At 37.5% G+C, this 17,520-nt stretch overlaps 1 protein-coding gene across 1 annotated transcript in view; it reads left to right on the top strand.

Annotated features, from left to right (window-relative positions):
* slc25a46.L (solute carrier family 25 member 46 L homeolog) overlaps positions 1-17,299 on the top strand; it is a 28,353-nt gene extending 11,054 nt beyond the window's left edge. Inside the window, 4 exon segments of the mRNA NM_001094583.1 lie at positions 781-881; positions 2,237-2,293; positions 13,485-13,542; positions 16,425-17,299. Coding sequence (NP_001088052.1) covers positions 781-881; positions 2,237-2,293; positions 13,485-13,542; positions 16,425-17,003 — 795 coding nt within the window. The 3' untranslated portion in view covers positions 17,004-17,299.
* Positions 17,300-17,520: the final 221 nt, after the last annotated feature.

Below are 17,520 nucleotides of genomic sequence, written 5' to 3'. Positions count from 1 at the left end.
CACATAAACCAGTACAACTAGCATCAGAATTCAATAATTAACATCAGCTTATAGTACAGGCCAACCTCATTTTCAGCTTGATAATTTGTGACGACCCCTGAATTTAGCTTCTAAGATATTTGAATGTGAGATTAATTCACTCAATCATGGAAACAGTCCTAATTCGAATATTCGCCAACTAAAACCTGCCGAGTTCATGTGAAAAACTAAATTCTTACAAATCTAATAAGATTAAATTTTTTGGGGTTTGAGCCATTTGAGCAAATATTAGACATTCAGATTTTTCTTAAATAACCTCCCAGTCAAATTGTGGATATATTCGTATTAAAAAAAATTCACATGAATTCGAGATTTTGATCCTTGATAAATGGGCCTCTTGGTGTCAAAATCCACACATTCGAATTTGAGATTTATCACACCTCAACCATGGAAACCGTTCTAATTCGAATAATCGCCACCTAAAACCTGCCGAGTTCATTTACAATCAATGGCAGAGGTCCGTTGAACTATTTGAATATGTTAATTGCCTTCCTGACAATAGTTTTTTTTGGTAGAGAGAACTCTATTTGAATTCGATTAGAATTTTCGGGTCGGGACAATTCGATCGAATATTAGACGTTCTAATTTTTCTTAAATAACCTCCCATTGAGTTGTGAGTATATTCAAACTTATTAAAGTAAAAAAAAAATGCATAAATTTGAAATTTGACCTTTGATAAATCTTCCCATTTGCATTTCATTTCTTACCACTAACTGCTTTTGTTTTTGTACAAAATCACAGGGCCCAAGAGCTCTTTGGAAAGGAATGGGAAGTACATTTATTGTTCAGGGCATAAGTCTTGGAGCAGAAGGCATGCTTAGTGAATTTACTCATTTACCAAGGTAAGATGGTTTTATTTAAAAGAATAATTTAGTCTTTTAAAGGGGTTGTTCACCTTCCAACACTTTTTATTTAGTTCAGTTGGATTCAGATAAGTCACAAGAAGTAAAGGCAGCTGTTAGAATAGGTACAATAGTTGCTAATAAACCAGAGATGCTGCTGAAAAATGTATCAACTAAATGTTGCAAAATTGGAACAGAAAAGAGATGGGAATATTAAAGGGGAACTATCGTGAAAATTTAATATAAGAAAGTAAGTAACTTTGTAAATACAATAGATTAAAAATCTGTTTCTGAAATAATCAAGTTTATATTCACTATCCCTCTCTCTGCATCTGTTTCTCTTTATTTTGTCTTCATGCAGCAGTTGGGTGTCTGATATTCAATTTGCCTATCAGATGTATTAGAGCTCACTCAAATAACTGATTCCAGTACAAAACAAAATCTAACAAAATAACTGCCTTTTGCACATATTCTGCATGTAAAGAGACAGGATTTCTGGTGATTTTAATAGAGTAAGCTCCAGTACATCTTCTAGGCAAAAGGAGCCCCCCTATAAGATATATTGAATCATTGATCTGATACACAACTCCTGAATGAAGACACTATGAGGAGAAACAGATGCTGAGAGAGGAACAGAAGATAAACTTTTTTTTTAATTGATTGTATTTAGAAAGTTTCCTATTTCTGTATGCTGAAGCTAATTACATTTTCTTTTTCTCAATAGTTCCCCTTTAAACTTGGATTTTGAAAAAACTGTAAAAAATAAAATAATGGAAAGTGATTGATAAGTCTTTCTAGTGAACAATCTGAAAACAATTGAACTGAAAAAAGTTTTGAAAGATGAACAATCCCTGTAAGATTTTAGTGTTAAGATCTTTTTCCTTCCCAAGGGACATATTTATAAAGGTGATCATTTAAATTAATGTAAAAAATAAATGTCTGTTTTAAATTCCATAAATAAAGACTCTGGTACTATATGTAACAAGAAATGTACACAACTTAATCCAGGCTTCAATAGGCTTTGCCAAATGTTTTCTTTCGAAGTGTATGGAATGGCAACCACGCAAGTCTAGAAACCTGGAAACTAGTGGTGTAAAAATTTATTTAATGCTAAAACGTTTAACAAACTACCATGGCCTGTATCCAAACTTATTAGACTTTAACAACTTTCTTCATTTTATTTTTTTTACTGGCAACATTACAGTTCAAAGCATTTAGAAAGGGCAGTGTTTTAAACAGTGAGGGGCTGTGTCAAAACTAAATGTATTTCTGTATTCAATACCCTACACTATATCCGTACAGATTTATGAAAAGCAATAGCATTAAAGATTATAATTTTTTTGTGTTCTTCATAGGGAGCTTAGTCATAAATGGAACCTAAAGCAACTAGGGGGACATCTTCTTCTTAAAGGGTAAGTTTTTGATTTTGTAAGCATTTGTAACCATCATTAAGGGCCTTCTTTGTCTTTAGAAAGTAAGTGTAGCTCACCAGTTGCTCTTAGCGGCTTGACCCACGGGGTATCCTGTACTGATATCCCAAACAGGTCAATCTATAAATAAATTCGTTATGTAGGACAAATCCAAGGCAGCAGACTTTGATTTATTGAGAAGTGAATACACAAAACATGTTTTGGGCTAGGCTCTTTATCAGGTTGACATTCAAAAGACCAACGTTTAGGGGCAGATTTATCAAGGGTCGAATTTCGGATTTGAAAAACTTTGCATTTCGAATTCAATAAGACCAACCTAAATTAAATCGAAGGTTTTTTTTTTGGCCGAATAGGTCCGTTTTCAATCGAATAAGTCAATTTCCATTCGAATTCGAAACATACGAATCAAAGTAATATGGCATTCGATCAAATTCGAAGTTTTTCCACCAATTTACTCCAAATAGGTTCTAGGAGGTCCCCCATAGGCTAAAACAGCAATTCGCCAGGTTTTAGATGGCAAATGGTCGAAGTCAAATTTTTTAAGAGACAGTACATGATAAATTTCGAAATACGAATTTTCCAATTATTTTTTTTTAATCGAATTTGGACTATTCCCTAGTCAAAGTACACAAAAATTACCTTGAAATTCGAATTTTCACTTCGACCTTTGATAAATCTGCCCCTTAACGTTGGGTAATATGGGGTAATATTCTTAAAGTGACCAACAAGTACAACAGATCTTATGCCCTCATTATCATGCTTTAAAGCAACTAACTTTATTCAAGTAAATCAAGTAATTCAATTAAAATTCAAAAAGTCCAGTTCCAGTGACGTGGGGTAGTGAACTGCATATCCATTATAAAAAGTCCAACAAAAGTCCAGGTAACTGCTTGAATTAAAGCCTAACCTGTGTAAAAAGGGGGACATTGCAATTAAGCCTAATTAGCTTACTGAATCTTGTTTTGTTACATATTGACATTCATATATGTGTTACCATTCATCATTGTATCTTAATACCATTACAGTATCTTGTTACAATAATATTTTGCAATTAAAGCTAGCAACTACAATCTATTTTCCTGTAGCAAATAAAGCAGCAGCACTCCGGTATCTTTGAAAAATTGTAAAACTTTACTCAAATGCCATAGGCAACGTTTCGGGCTACGCAGGCCCTTTTTCAAGGCTTGACAAAGGGCCTGCATAGCCTGAAACGTTGCCTATGGCATTTGAGTAAAGTTTTACAATTTTTCAAAGATACCGGAGTGCTGCTGCTTTATTTGCTACATGTATTACTTAGGGGGTACGGCTTGCACCCGGGGCTGCAAGGAGCCTAATCCGCTTTTGAAGCACACTTTATCTACATTTACATTACAATCTATTTTCCTGTTACAATTGACTCACCAATACTGCATACAGCAGGAGATCCATGACAATACGGCTAGCTGACTAATTATACATCCTGGCAAGAGAGAACAAGGAATTGATATCCAATACCAAATAAGGAACTGTTTGTTCATCCCCTTAGGGTGAATACTCTCCAAACTTCTGATCCACTGTGCTTCTTTTTGCAACAGCATAGTATTATGATCACCCCCCCCCCCCCAAATGGTTTAGGTACTGCTTCCAACACTAAACGTTATGTTTGGCGGTATCAGAATGCATAGATACATTCGTATCTGTATAGGTATCCTCTTTAAAGTTACGTATAGTGTTTTTGTGTTTCTTAATCCTGATATTCACAGGTCTGATTGTCTTGCCAACGAACAGCATTCCACATGGGCATTTTAGAACGTATATTACAAAACTCTTATTGCATGTGGCAAATGTACTCAACTTAAAATTTATTTCCCTGATACTGGCTGTTTTATATTGGGTCTTTTTATAATCAAATTGCAGCTCATACATGGAAAGGTACCTTTGAACAATGTGCTTTTATTATCGGGACCAGAAATATGTATGTATGTATGTATGTATGTATGTATATTTTTATTTGTAAAGCGCTCCTTGAGGGCAAAGCACTGTACAACAAAACAATAAATTAGTAGTAACAAACAAGGGGTCATTGGAATAAAAACTAACAATAAGTGCATTATTAGAAATACAATTCACAAAAATATAAAATATAATTACAATGCAGATTAAGTGCTCAATGTTAGGGAAACAAAAGGCTAGATGACCCTACCCCATAGGGCTTACAGTCTAAATGGGAGGGTAACAGACAGACACAATTCAGAGGGGTATTAAGGTGCTGTGGGTTACAGTTTGTTACACTGTTATACAAGTGCCAGTTCAGGTGTTATCCAGGTGCTCCCAGAGGTAGTCTTTGAGTTTGAAATAGAACACAATGCGTCACGTAAAGTTCTACCTCTCTTGTAGGCAAATTGTGGGGGCTTGAACAATGTTGATCCATATGTGGCATCTGTCTGTAATAGTGGCCAATATTTTTTGACTATTTTTTCTACCACCTTACTGTGTTTGTCATATTTGCTGACAAAAGTTAACTTATCATTATCACTATTTCTTTTCCTAGAATACAATAAATCGCAACAATCTATCTTTAGAACTTCTTTCTTTACAGCCAGGTACCCTCTTTCCATATTTTTTTAATATTTTGTTAATTCCTTACATGCTAACTTATACCCAGTTTCAGTTGAAGCAATCATTTTAGCTTTCATATATTGTCCCTTCGGGATGACATCAAGGGTCTGGGGATTATGGAAACTCTTCCTATGAAGAAGATTATTCCTATCCATCTCTTTACGATAGAGGTTTGTGCTCAAATTGTGTAATTATTTTTTTGGATGTACAAAATAAATAATAATAAAAAAATTGTAGAATAATGTTTTGAGCACAAACCTCTATCGTAAAGAGATGGATAGGAATAATCTTTTCTATAGGAAGAGTTTCCATATTTCCCAGACCCTTAATGTCATCCCTAAAGGAAAAATATGGCCAGCTTTAGGTGGTAGAAAAAATAGTCAAAAAATATTTGCCACTATTACAGAAAGATGCCACTTATGGATAAACTTTCTTCAAGCCCCCTCGATTTGCCTACAAGAGAGGTAGAACTTTATGGGGCAAATTCACTAACCTCCAAAAATTCGCCAACGATGGGTTCACTAAAATCCGAAGTTGTGTCCAGGGCACCGAATGCCGCCAAAGTTGCGCTAGCGTTACTGCGGCAAGCAAAGCGAAGTTGCGCTAGCGTTGGCTAATTTGCATACGGTGGTGAAGTTAGTTCAATGGACATATATGTTGCAGCAAATACATTACATTACACAAGCCCAGGGAACCTTAATAAAATAAAATAGAGTTGTTATATTGCCCTACACGTGAGCCCAGTGTATAGTTTATGTGCCATATGTAAAGAAATGTAGAGGGGAAGCCGGGTACCCCAGAAAAAATTGACGATCTTTTGCAGCCTATCACCCTGAAAAATGAGTAGTCGCTAGCGTTTTTTGGGAATTTCGACTATTTTTTGAGGAAGTCCTATCTACTCTATTGCACTTTGCCTGGTCTGAGGTTGCGAAGGCATGTCTGGCGCAAAAGGAAACGTTCAGTAAAATCTGCATCTTGGTGAATTTGCAAAGTAACGCTCTTTCACCAGACTAAAACTTCTCCTGCCGTAAGAGTGCAAAGTAGCGGTAGAGTCTATCTCCTTCGATAGCGGAGTTACGCGAGCAACCATTCGTAAATCGGTGAAGCACCGCAATGACGTCACGCTGGCGAATTTTCACTTCTCCCTTTAGTAAATTTGCCCCTATTGGCACATCTGGTCCCGATAATAAAAGCATATTGTTCAAAGGTACACCTGGAATAGGTACCTTTCCATGTATGAGCTGCAATTGCTGCAATTCGATTATAAAAGGACCCAATATAAACCATCCAGTATCAGGGAAAGAAATGAAGTTGAGTACGTTTGCCACATGCAATATGAGTTTTGTAATATTTAAAATAATATTTTTATTGGTTTTCCAAATACAAACATGATTTACATCGACACATTTCAAGCAGAGGTCTGGATAGGCAATAAAACTTGTCTTGTTAAACATTTTGGAAGAAGCTTGTGCAAGTGTACAAGCATGGTGAGAACACAAGCAGATAATAAAGTAATCTGTTCTGAGATATATTAGATTTCTTTAGATCTTGCGAATCAAGTCTCCTGTGAGTCTGACATTCAGACTTTGCTAACTGTGCGGTGGAGATCATCATTAGGTACTGATCTGTTTGAATTAGTAGAGGCATCTATGGGTGAAGTGAAGAAAGAGATAATAGGTGAAGTGGGATAAGATAGAAGGGGAAGAAAAGGGATAAACTAGCGATGATAGGGGGTGGGTAAAAGATATGGCAGTCCTGCTTCGGGGATCTCATATCATGTAGTAAGCTTCTGTACACTTGACTCTTGTAGGATTCTGTTTCTATGCCAATTTCCGGTCTTATCCGTTAGTGAGAGGCTTCTTGTATATGTGTGTATTGCTTTAAGGAGCAGGGGCTCCTATTAAAAGCCATGAGGGTTAAGGTCTTGCAGAGGGTACTTACCAGGGCAGGTGAAACTGACTGGACCTCGCATCATCCTTGGAGAGACTAGTTAAAAAATCATGAGATAGCAAGCAATTTAGACAAATCTCGCATTATACATAGCTGAGCATAAATGTCCCCATAGACACAAAGATCTTTTGTTGGTTAACGATCGATTTTAGTGCACTCTGACCAATCTGTCATATTATTGTGAGGTTAGTGGGAATCGAACGATTGTGCATCTTACGATTTTTCATATGACATCTGTCTGAAAATTGATCGGCCAGGTTAAAAAAAATTATCGGTCCCAGTGCAATCCTTAGTTTTCCTGGCAATATCGCTTGAAATGGTCTTTTTAGTTGATGGACAAATCGGTACATTTAAACGATCGTTTTGAGATAATCGTGGTCTCGCGATAACAAAAAGATCTTTTAAAAATCTTTACATCTATGGCCAGCTTATGAAGAGTCCGTGCTTAAGAATTGTAACCAATAATAACATTTCTTTGTGAAATTCTGAGAGTCTGTTGTTGATTGATTTCGCAGCTCCTTAAACTTATGGATCTTTATCTTTTACTAAGTGGCTTTCTGTCTGCCTCCATTTGAGCGGGATGAGCATTATGGGGGCTAAGGATTTTTTGTATGTCTTTATCGCAAAGTGGGGCGATGTGTAAGAGGGTAGCTAGTGGGCTGTCTGGAATTTCCATATCTGTGACTGTTTTGCGTACTGTAGTCAAGAATGTGTCTAATATGGGGCATTCCCAAAATATATGTATTGGGGTGCCTGGATGTTTCTTTCATCTCCAGCACATGGGTGAGACTGCTCTATATATTTTGTTGAGTTTGGTATTATTAATAACATGTAGATACCAATGTATGGTATCTATACTATTTTGTTATACAAGTTATTTAGCACATTGAGAAAATTGCGCTAAAATTTAAAAAGTCTGTAATTTCAGAATTTAAAAAGTCTGTAATTTCTATTAATGGTTTCTTTCATGTCGGGGAATATTTTTATGCCTAAGTAAGTGAAGCATGAGTTAGATGTCTAGATGGGGAAAGAGGCTGTCAAGTTAAACATATCAAGTTCTTTTATTAAATTCGGGAGCGAGATCCAGGGGTTTCTAATCAAGGGATCTTATCCCGAAACACGTTAGGCCTCTTCTGTCCAGCAACCTGCTACAATAAATCCTGCCCAGAAGTGCCGTCTATTTCAAGTTTGTTCGAAGAAAAGTAGGTAGTCTGCGTATGCAGTGATTTTGTGTTCTTTTGGGCCTATTTTGTTGCCATTGATGTCTAGGTTGTTTCTGATTCTGTTTAAGAAAGTTTCAATAGATAAGACAAATAAAAGTGGGTGTAATGGGCATCCCTGGTAAGTCCCATTTTGAATTTAAAGGGTTGTGAATATTCACCATTTATCCATAGTTTGACTGACAGGGTGGTGGAGATCCAAGATAGCATTCTAGGGCCCAGGTTTATGTTTTCTAGGGTGTTTTTAAAAAAATATCCAGTCCATCCTGTCAAAAGCCTTCTCTGCATCTGTGGATAAGAGCATGACAGGGATGGACTGGCTCTTGCAGTGATGTATGATGCTGAATAGCCTGTTAGTATTGTCTCGAATTTCCCTAAGCGGGATGAAACCTATTTGTTCCGGAGATATAAGGGAGGCTAATATTTGGTTTAGCCTGGTGGCAAATACTTTGGTGTATAATTTGGTGTCTACATTAAAGGGGACCCGTCACCCAAAAAAATGATTCCAAATCATATTTTCATGTTAGTCAAGCAAAATTAACTTTAATTACACTGTATAAATTATTTGAATTTTGTTTCCATCAGTCTGGGAACTCATAATTATAGCAAGCAGGCAGGAGCCATTTTGAGGACACTGTTATTAAGGCAAGCCTTGTATCATCTCAGAATCTTGTTTGTGCACCAAAATAGGTGACACAATGTCCATCCCCATACACTGGTTACACAATTAAACGTTGAAGAGAGAGGGGGAATATGGGAGAGCAGTGACATGTAGGAAGTGCTGAATGGAAAGTGAAAGTAATTACCTGCCTACAGGGCTGCCATCAGAAATCACAGGGCCCTGTACGGCAACATTTTCTGGGCCCCCTGGTCCCCGCCCACCTTCAAGCCCCACCCCATATCTTGACCACTCCACAGTAAAAAGGCCACACAGACATCAGAGCTAAAACATTAAACCCCCCTAAGCCATAAAAAGCAATTGGTGGCCAGCCCCCACCCCCTTTAAGGAGAAGTTCTGGTAAAGCTGCATTGGGATTGGATAGGCTGAAGGGGAGGTTCTAACTTCCCCTATCCAATCCCTGTACAGCTTTACCAAGACTTATTCTTAAAGAACCAATGAGGGTACAGAGAATTTGGAATAGGAGAAAAATCTTGCATGCACGAAGCTGCTGTCTTATTTCCTGAAGCTAGCAGCATGATGAAAGCAGGGGGGCCTGGCTAATCAAGTAAGTGAAGCATGGCCGGGCCCCCCTTAGACACAAAACTCTGCGGGGCCCAGGACAACTGTCCCCCCTGTGCCCCCCTGATGGCGGCCCTGCCTGCCTAAGGCATAGAGGAGGGGCAGGTAATATTTGATTGACTCACACACTCTCTGTCATCGCTGTATAGCGCTGTTCAAAGCATTATCGGAGTCTGGCTTGTTAGTATCAAATAAATGGCTTTATTGAGCGCTTTAACATAGCTGAGGAGGGGGATTCACATCTAACGCGTTTCGTGTCAGTAAACCTGACACTTCATCAGACTTACTCTGATGAAGTGTCAGGTTTACTGACACGAAACGCGTTAGATGTGAATCCCCCTTCTCAGCTATGTTAAAGCGCTCAATAAAGCCATTTATTTGATACTAACAAGCCAGACTCCGATAATGCTTTGAACAGCGCTATACAGCGATGACAGAGAGTGTGTGAGTATAAGCCGGCTGGAAGGAGCCGATTCATCGCGAGAGCAGCAGTTCAGCAGGAGTTGGAGTGCAAGGGCAGAGCTCCGCCATTAATCACATCGTATTTCTTCGTTAATATTTGATTGACAGCTGAGATTTTTAAATGAGTTTACAACAGCTATGAATGCTTTAATAATAATAAAAAAAAGAATTTGAATTTCATGTTTAATTTGAAAAGGACTTTTATTATACCACTTTTTATGTCTGGGTGACGGGTCCACTTTAAGTAGGGAGATCGGTCTGAAGCTCCCGGGGTCAGTCGGATCCTTGCATTTCTTGTGTAATAGGGCTTCTTGGGGTATTGCTTTGGAGGCTGTGATGGATGTTAGTGGCTTCTACTAGATGTGGTATAATGTGTTCATTCACTTCTTTGTGATAAGATATAGAGAAACTATCTGGTCCCGGGGCTTTTCCGGATTTTGTGGTTTTGATAGCAAGTGTGAAGTCCTCCTTAGTTAGTGGGGAATCTAGATCTTTTTTAATTTTGTCGGCCAGTTTTGGGATTTTGGAGTCTTGGATGTATTCTTTATATGTTTATGTTTTGTTTCTTATTCTAACGTGTTGGTTGGCGTGTTGATTTGGTATAGTTTAGTGCAGAATTGGTGGAACACTTCAACTATGTCTGTAGTCGTGCTTACCATTTTGCCTTCCGGAACTTGTATTTTGGAGACATAGTTTCTTAGTTGTTTTTTTTTTTTTTTTTTTTTAGGGCTGCGGCTAGCAGGTGTCCACATTTATTGCTGTGTTCATAATATATATTTTTGTGAATTTAGATTGCTCTGTTCATGAATGCTGATTGTGTCCTGTAATTCTTTCCTGACTTGTGTCAGTTATGCTAGTGTGAGGGCAAATCTGAAGTATTTGTTGTGCTTCGAGGGATTGAATTTTAGTTAGTAGTTGTTCTAGCACTACGTTCTTTTTTTTTTTTTTTTTTCTTGCCCCTATCTGGATTAATTCCCCTCTAATGACACATTTGTGTGCTAACCAGAGAGTCTAGGGATCAATCTGATCTGTCTTATTTTCTTTTAAGTAAATCTCTAATTTTTGAATTATATCTCTTTTTTTAGTGGTTTCATCAGAGAGAAGGGAGTTGTTCAGCTTCCATGTGTAGGTTCTGTTTGAGGGGGCTTTGCGTAGAAGAGTGCATGTGATGGGTGCGTGGTCTGACCATGTGATTGTGTCAATTGTAGCATCTTTGAGGAGGTCCATATCTGGATGTCGTATGAAAATATAGTCCAGTCTGCTATATGTGTTGTGTGGGTGGAAGTAAAAAGTGTAATCACATATGGAAGGCTTTGTAATTCTTGAGTGTTGTGATATACGTTCTAAATGCCCATGTGGGATGCTGTATGTAGGCAAGACAATCAGACCTGAGAATATCAGGATTAAGCAACACAAAAACACTATACATAACTTTAAAGCGGATACCTATACAGATACGCCTGTATCTAGGCATTTTGATATGGCCAAACATAGCATTTGTCAGTTACAGTGGAAAGTGTTGGACGCAGTACCTAAGCCATTTAGGGGGGGTTATCATAATACTATGCTGTTGTAAATAGAAGCACAGTGGATCAGAAGTTTGGAGAGTATTCACCCTAAGGGGATGAAAAAACAGTTGTCTGTCATGTTTCCTTTTGTTGATATTGGATATTAATTCCTTGTTCTCTCTTCCCAGGATGTATAATTAGTCAGCTAGCAGTATTGTCATGGGTCTCCTGCTGTATCCAGCATTGGTGAGTCAATTGTAACAGGAGAATAGATTGTAGTTGCTAGCTTTAATTGCAAAATATTATTGTAACAATATTGTTATACTGTAATAGTATTAAAATACAAATAACAATATGAATGGTAACACATGTGAATTTTAATATGTAACAAAACAAGTTTTAGGAAGCTAATGACTGGATAGGCTTAATCGCAATTTCCCCCTTTTTACACAGATTAGGCTAATTCAAGCAGTTACCTAGACTTTAATTGGACTTTTAATATGGATTTACACAGAGTTCACTACCCCAGTTATACGTATTACAAAAAAATGAAAAGCAAATACCTTGATCAAATGTGGCGTGTTCCCAAATTTATTGTAGTGCTCCAGACACGTGAATCATGTTCAGACATTTCAGGACAAACAACTACCCTTACTCAAGTGACTTGAGAAGGGCAGTTGTTTGTCCCGAAATGTCTGAACATGTGTCTGAAGCACTACAATAAATTTGGGAACACCCCACATTTGATCAAGGTATTGGCTTTTCACTTTTTTGTAACACTTGATAAAGGGCCTAGCCCGAAACATGTTGTGTGTATTCACTCTTCAATGAAGAAAATTGCAGTCAAAGTGTACTGCCTTGGATTTGTCCTACATAAATTTATTTATAGATCCATCTTTGTCTATAACTTTAACAGTCCTAACATTAGGATATTGTAGGAGGATGATAAATACAAATATGAAAAAAATAAAATCCAACTTTGGCCAGAAGAATGCAGATGTTAAAATAAATGTGCTTGGTAGAATGACTTTGAATATTACTTTGTTACAGAAAATCTCAGCATTCATCAAATACCTAATCATTAAATGCTAGACATGCTCACTAAGGCAAGCAGACAGACAATGTAAGTTGTTTAAAGATATATTGAAAAGATTATGGCACACACAGGGAGCATAGGGCAGGCAGAATATGGCATACACAGTAGGCATAGGGAAGGCAGAATATGGCACACACAGGGAGCACATTGCAGGCAGAGTATCACACGCATATAGAGCAGGCAGAATATGGCATACACATGGAGCATAGGGCAGGCAGAGTATGGCACACACACTCAAGGAGCATAGGGCAGGCAGATTATGGCACACGGAGCACAGGGAAGGCAGAATACAGCAGTAGACAGGGAAACCTATCAGGACCACTCTAAGATGAACAGTTCATACTGTGCTATATACAGTGTCATAATGCTGGTGCCTCTGAGGTATGAACAGTATAGGGCTTTAGGGGTGTTAACTGTGCAGGGAAGATTACAGGTGTGAAGCTTACTGTCTGAATTTGAGGTGTAAACAATGCCAGTTAAACTCATTACTGATACATTTTAAAGCTTACACAAGGCAAACAGGCAGACTTGCATGTGGGGGCTATACAAGGGGGTCTGTCCCATGGGCCACCAGTTGGACAGTACTGATATAAACAATAGCAGTGTTTCTCTGAAGCAAACACATATTTTACCAGTTTAGGACAACATTATCGTATGTATGTTTAGCTTAATTTATAAAGTGCTACTAGAATACGTAGAGTTATATGAATGTTAGGTGTACACATACATAATAGTGCATAATAGTCTTCACTTCAATAACAATTATAACACACAATACATGGAACTAAATACTCCAAAGCATATAATATGTCCTGTGAAAATGTAGTGTTTTGCAACTATATTATTTGCTGCTTTACGCAGGTGGTATGATTGTGCACTAGCAGCCATTGGATCAGTTTTTCAGGGCACACACTTGGATTTTGGCGTGAAAATGCATAATTTAGTAAATCTGCTAAATCTGCTGTGTGTATCCATCTACATGTGTTTAAAGGCAGTGGAGAAAATAACCCAGGTGCCATTAGCCTTATACTACTATAGTAGCAGATTTTGTCTTAACCTGTTATATGCTTCTAATTAACTGTATTTGTTTATTTTGCAGATTGGTCTATGTTATTGTAACTCCCTTTTATTCAGCAAGTCTAATTGAAACTGTTCAGGTAATTTCCTATAAATCTTAAAGGAAAAATATACCCCCAGAACAGATTTTTAAGTGGCTTATTCAAGAATCTTAAAACTGAAAAATATATATGAGTAAATATTGCCCTTTTACATCTTTTACCTTTTAGTCATTATTTTGTGATGGTCTGTGTGCTGCCTCAGACATCACCTGACCAGAAATACTGCAGCTCTTAAAAGGCATGTAAAGGCAAAAAAATAAAATCCCATTTTTACTTTCTTTAATGAAAAAGAAGCCTATCTCCAATATACTTCAGCTAAAAAATGTGCACCGTTTTTAGAAGAAACCCGACTATGCAGTGAAATTCTCCCTTCATTTACTGCTGTGGATAAGAATTGTCAGATGGTCCTTAACTGCTGAGCAGGGAAACAACAGCATGTGCACAGTCTTAGTCTTGAAAGATGTTTAACAAACTTACAAGATGGTGAACCCTGTAGCCAACTTTGAAAGCATAAATTATTTGGTTGATTAGGCTTGTGGTGCATTAAGTTCATGTTTATATTTAGTATACAAAATACAGCATTTCTAGCCTTATTCTATTTTAGACTTTACATGCCCTTTAACTGTAACAGGAAGAAGAAGTCTGTCCATTAATTGGCTCATGTGACCTATCCTGTATGGTTTGCTTGTATTCACTGCGAATTGTAGGATCCCTGCAGGTGGTCTTTAATACTTAAAATGGCAATTTTCTATTTCAGATTATCCAATGGCAAATACTACTTAAAAAGTATTATTTTATGAACATTTTTATTATTTAGATGAAGCTGGGTTCTACATATGAGCTATTTTATGCAATATATTTTTATTGGGACCTACATTATTTGGGGGTATAGTTTTCTACTTCTTGCTCAGTGTTTCTGTTATACCAGCAATATTTGTACCCTTATGTGGTTTTTGGTCTGTAAACAAAATCCCCTTAAAAATGGAAATGCTGTTCTAGTTTTTGTGTTTGTGAAAAGGAAGGATCTGTCATCTCTGTAAGATGCTAACCCCAAATGGCTTTAAAAACAAAACAAGTTTATAGATTACTTGCAGCACCAGCTCTCAGCAGCTCGGGCCTACAGGAGCTCTTTATCTTGTGCTGAATTTGTACTGCTAGAGCTGGCCATAGACATGCAGCTTATAGCCTATATCAGATCAGCAATGGTCCATGCCAATCTTTCGACCTGCAATTAGCCATTCAGATTAATATAAAGTAGTAAAAAGAGCAAATCAGACAATGTTCTGGTCATTAATCGACAGACCGCAATCATATGGAAGTTATGTCTGACTAATAGTAGTGACAGTCACCCATTGATATTATTGATATTGGCAATACATGCAGAGATATTATCGTTGGGCGATATATATCGACTGAACGACCGATCGCTATGGTATGAAAAGCTCAGCTCAGTGACTGGTCTGAGCAAATGAGTAAGTTCTCAGTGGAAACAAGCTGTGTTCGGGAAAATCATTAACACTGAGCCTTTTGAAAGCAATACAGGCATCACATTTCTCTGTCATCTCATTTTCCTTAACAAATCTGTTGTGACTTGCAGAATACATGCTGGGCAACAATTTCTAGAGCTCCGTTAAAGCACACATAGTTCTCTGAAGAGAAAGTAACACTTTCTCATCACATAAAACACTTAATACAGAAGTGGGACCTGTTATCCAGAATGTTTGGAACTTGAGGTTTTTTGGATAAGGAGTCTTTCTGTAATTAGGATCTTCATACCTTAAGTCTACTAAAAATCTTTTAAACATTAAATAAAGCCAACAAGATTGTTTTGCCTCCAGTAAGGATTAATTATATCTTAGCAGTTATCCGTTATCCTGAAACCTGTTATCCAGAAAGCTCCAAATTACGGAAATGCCATCTCCCATAGACTCCATTTTATCCCAATAACCCATCTTTTTAAAAATGATTTCCCTTTTCTCTGTAATAATAAAACAGTAGCTTGTACTTGATCCCAACTAAGATATAATTAATCCTTATTGGAAGCAGAACCAGTCTATTGGGTTTATTTAATGTTTAAATGATTTTCTAGTAGACTTTAGGTATGAAAATCCAAATTACAGAAAGATGTTATCTGGAAAACCCCAGGTCCTGAGCATTCTGGATAACAGGTGCTGTTTTATTATTATTACACTGTACAGAGGAAAATTATTTTTTTAAAACTGAAGGCCGTCTCCCATAGACTCCAGTTTAATAAAATAATTCCAGAACTTTTTGGGTAATGGGTTTCCAGATAATGTGTCCTATACCTGTATAAATAAAGAACATGCATCTAGCAACAAAATAACCTCCTCAAAGAATATATTTTCTCCAAGAACCCTGTAGTTACATTTTAGTAATGTGTAAATGTGCATTACATTTTTCCCCATTTACAATAGATTTCTAAAAGTCGAATAAGTGTAACAAATTCTGATGGGATTCCAAGCCCTTGTACACCATATCCAACATTAAAGCTTTATAGCTCTGTTCTTTACAGCTCTGGTGAGCTTTCTCAACAGCTTTTCTACTAACTTAAGAGAGGTATGGTTATTCGAAAATGTCATTTAGAACCACACGACAGGCCTGTGGTGGAGCACCCTATGGAAGCCTCGGGCTCCATTTAAGATAAAATGCTGCCAAAAGAAGGGCTGGGGGAGCAGTAAGAGGAAAATGGATGACTAATGGAAGGGAATTGTCAATGGCGTGGTTGGATATAACCAAAAAGTTAAAGAGCAAAGGAGAGATTGGAAGGAATGGAGGAGAAAAGAAGGCAAGAGCGAGAGAGAAGTGGGGGAAAAATGATCAATAACGTAAAAAACGCAAGGTGGTAGCATTCTCAGACACCGTACATTTCTCACAACGGTTTTCTTTCATTTTATTTACAGAGTGAGATTATACATGATAACCCTGGAATATTGGATTGCCTAAAAGAAGGAATTGGCAGGGTGCTAAACCTGGGTGTACCTTACAGTAAACGGCTGCTGCCACTCCTTGTTCTGACATTTCCCACTGTTCTTCATGGCATTCTGCACTACATCATCAGTTCCACCATCCAGAAATGTGTCCTGTTCTTCATAAAGAAAAGGAGTCCTCCACAGCTTCCAGCAGAAGGCTCAAATGCCGTTCAAAACAAACTAGAAGATTATTTCCCAGAACTCTTAGCCAATTTTGCTGCGAGCCTTTGTGCTGATGTTTTGCTCTATCCTCTAGAGACCGTAATGCACAGACTTCACATTCAAGGGACACGTACGATTATAGACAATACAGACCTTGGCCACGAAGTTGTCCCAATCAACACTCAATATGAAGGGCTGAAAGACTGTATCAATACCATAAAAAGGGAAGAAGGTGGACTGGGTTTTTACAAAGGGTTTGGTGCTGTGGTGGTACAGTATACACTTCATGCTATTGTCTTACAAATAACGAAAATAATTTATTCTTCTGTAGTGCAAACTGCTAGGTAATGGAATCCCACTATCCACTGGAACAGCATGCTGTCGCCATCTTGTTTTATACCAATAATACATTGCACTTGTTTTCACCCCAACCCAACCACAGCCTGTTGTCTTTCTGCCAGTGCTGCTAAACAACATGGCCTTTGTAAATGTGCATCCTTCTTGTTTGTTCTTCTTTTCAGTATCATAAATGTAATCTGATACCTAAACTGTATAAATCAGTTTCCTGTTAAATTGCCAATTACTTGCCTAATATTACTACTGTTTGATAAGGTCCCATGTAAATAAATAAATGTTCACAGGGACTTCAGTTATTGAACATATTGCATTTTTTTCATGCAGCAAATTATCCACAGCATCTGCGTTTCTTTTTTTTTTTTTTTTGTTTTATTCTAAAAGCATTGAAGGGCCACTGAACCCAAAATAAAATTGTGGAGTATCGAGACCTATAGTTACATAGTTAAATCGGGTTGAAAAAAGACAGTCCATCAAGTTCAACCCCTCCAAATGAAAACCCAGCATCCAT

The sequence above is a fragment of the Xenopus laevis genome, chromosome 1L, assembly GCF_017654675.1.
Source record: "Xenopus laevis strain J_2021 chromosome 1L, Xenopus_laevis_v10.1, whole genome shotgun sequence".
Taxonomy (NCBI): Eukaryota; Metazoa; Chordata; class Amphibia; order Anura; family Pipidae; genus Xenopus; species Xenopus laevis.
The sequence above is the reverse complement of the archived record's forward strand: the minus strand, read 5'-3'. Positions and strand labels throughout refer to the sequence as shown.